The 1,671-nt window shown below is 39.5% G+C and overlaps 1 protein-coding gene across 1 annotated transcript; it reads left to right on the forward strand.

Moving 5' to 3' along the window:
• Positions 1-435: 435 nt before the first annotated feature.
• LOC109164014 lies at positions 436-1,411 on the forward strand. Its single transcript, XM_019312759.1, has one exon. It carries the CDS (start codon positions 566-568, stop codon positions 1,184-1,186), a length of 621 nt encoding a protein of 206 aa, XP_019168304.1. The 5' UTR covers positions 436-565; the 3' UTR covers positions 1,187-1,411.
• The last annotated feature ends 260 nt before the right edge of the window (positions 1,412-1,671 follow it).

Genomic DNA, 1,671 nt, shown 5'->3' on the forward strand with positions numbered 1-1,671 from the left:
ATTGGACCACATAGTCCTGGTAAAAAATTACTATTTTAATTTTACATAATTTTCATATTAGTTTGTTAAAAATAATTTTTAATTAATTTTATTGAAACATTTAAAAAAAAATTTAAACACAATTTTATTTCTAATAAATGGAAAATTTTTAGCATGGATCATTAATTTGATAAAAATAATATAGAAATATTTAAAATGTCATATAAGTAACTTAGGTATAACGGTATAATTTTAACTTGTTTGAATGGTTAATTTCACCAAATTATTTTACTTTAGAAAAATATAAAATTGCCCTCCAAAAATAAAGTAAATGAAAACTATATGGTCAATAATAAAATTTGAATTCTTTATAGGCTGGATATGAAATATCTATAATTCTACGGGCCTACTGTGCAATTTCCTCAAACTTTATTGCTATAAATTAGCAGCCCGAGTGGAGCATAGGTTTGCCAAACCAAACTGCCCAAGGCGGCTTTTTCAGGATAAGAAACAGAAAATAAAAATTCTTTCTTATCTTCTTTTTCTCTCTCTCTCTCTTTCTCAGTAGCTGTTAAATCAACCAAAAATGGCGGCTTCTTCTAGGCGATCAACCGGACCGATTCTCCGATCACTCTCGCCGGCAGGTAGATTATACTCTTCCTCTAAGAAAACGTCGTCGTTTTCCAGCTCCGCTTCTGCTTTTGCCTCTTCGACATCAGGTTTTGCGGCGAGATCTTCGACTATTTTACGCAGGCCGATGTCTCCGACCCGAGTGAACGTTTATACCGCGAGGAATTCGGCTCCGACTTCGTCCGTACGCTTTTCGCTAGACCGGCCGATTTCTCCGAGCCGATCTATTTCTGTGGTAAATCGGGGCCGCGAGGTGGAGAAGGCTGGGAGTGGAGGCCGGAAGCGGACGTGTATGTGCTCGCCGACTACGCATCCTGGCTCGTTCCGGTGCAGCTTGCACAAGAATATGAACGTTTCCGGCGCCGGACACGCTCCGGCGGCGTCGGCCTACAATTCGCACCGGCTGAACATGAGGCGGTCCGCGATGACCAACTCGCTAGTCCGGATCGGGACTGTGGAAGGCGATCTAGTAAAGCGAGCCTTAGGCGCTCTGATTCGACCTTCGTCGCACCATCAGCGCCGCCGCGCCGGCTTCCAGCCAGGGCCTAGCCGGCTTTCCGTCATGTCAAAAGCATAGGATCCTTCGATATCTATATTCTCGACCTAAGGAGCGGTGGTGGCGTCAGCAACGGCTTTTTGACGTCATATTCAAGTCCACAAAACACTCCAGGACTTGGTGGTGGTCGAGACGGAACGGTTTTTTTGTGTACTCCGGTGGCCGAAACCCTAAGATCCGATGACTTTTTGTACATATGAAATTCAATTATAGAAGATAATTATAAATTATAATTTTGAAACAAAAAAAAAAAGTTTTGCTGTATGCAATTTCAAATTCAAGATTAAAAATGAATTTCCATCTAATTAAAACTAAAAAGTCCCACTCATACAAATCTCTTCAAAATTCTTTCATCTCCTTGTGCGTTTTACTCCTTATTTTAAAATTTAAATGGAATTTTAATGTGTAATCCGTAAATAGCATTTCCCCCCTATGTTCATTTATTATTTATTTTTATTTCTAAAAATTTTATCTTTATTTTGCAGGTAATTTTGCGTTGGACTGAA

The sequence above is a fragment of the Ipomoea nil genome, unplaced genomic scaffold, assembly GCF_001879475.1.
Source record: "Ipomoea nil cultivar Tokyo-kokei standard unplaced genomic scaffold, Asagao_1.1 scaffold3056, whole genome shotgun sequence".
Taxonomy (NCBI): Eukaryota; Viridiplantae; Streptophyta; class Magnoliopsida; order Solanales; family Convolvulaceae; genus Ipomoea; species Ipomoea nil.

Coding starts and splice junctions, on each gene's coding strand:
- LOC109164014 (XM_019312759.1), top strand. CDS start 566: ATGGCGGCTTCTTCTAGGCGATCAACCGGACCGATTCTCCGATCACTC.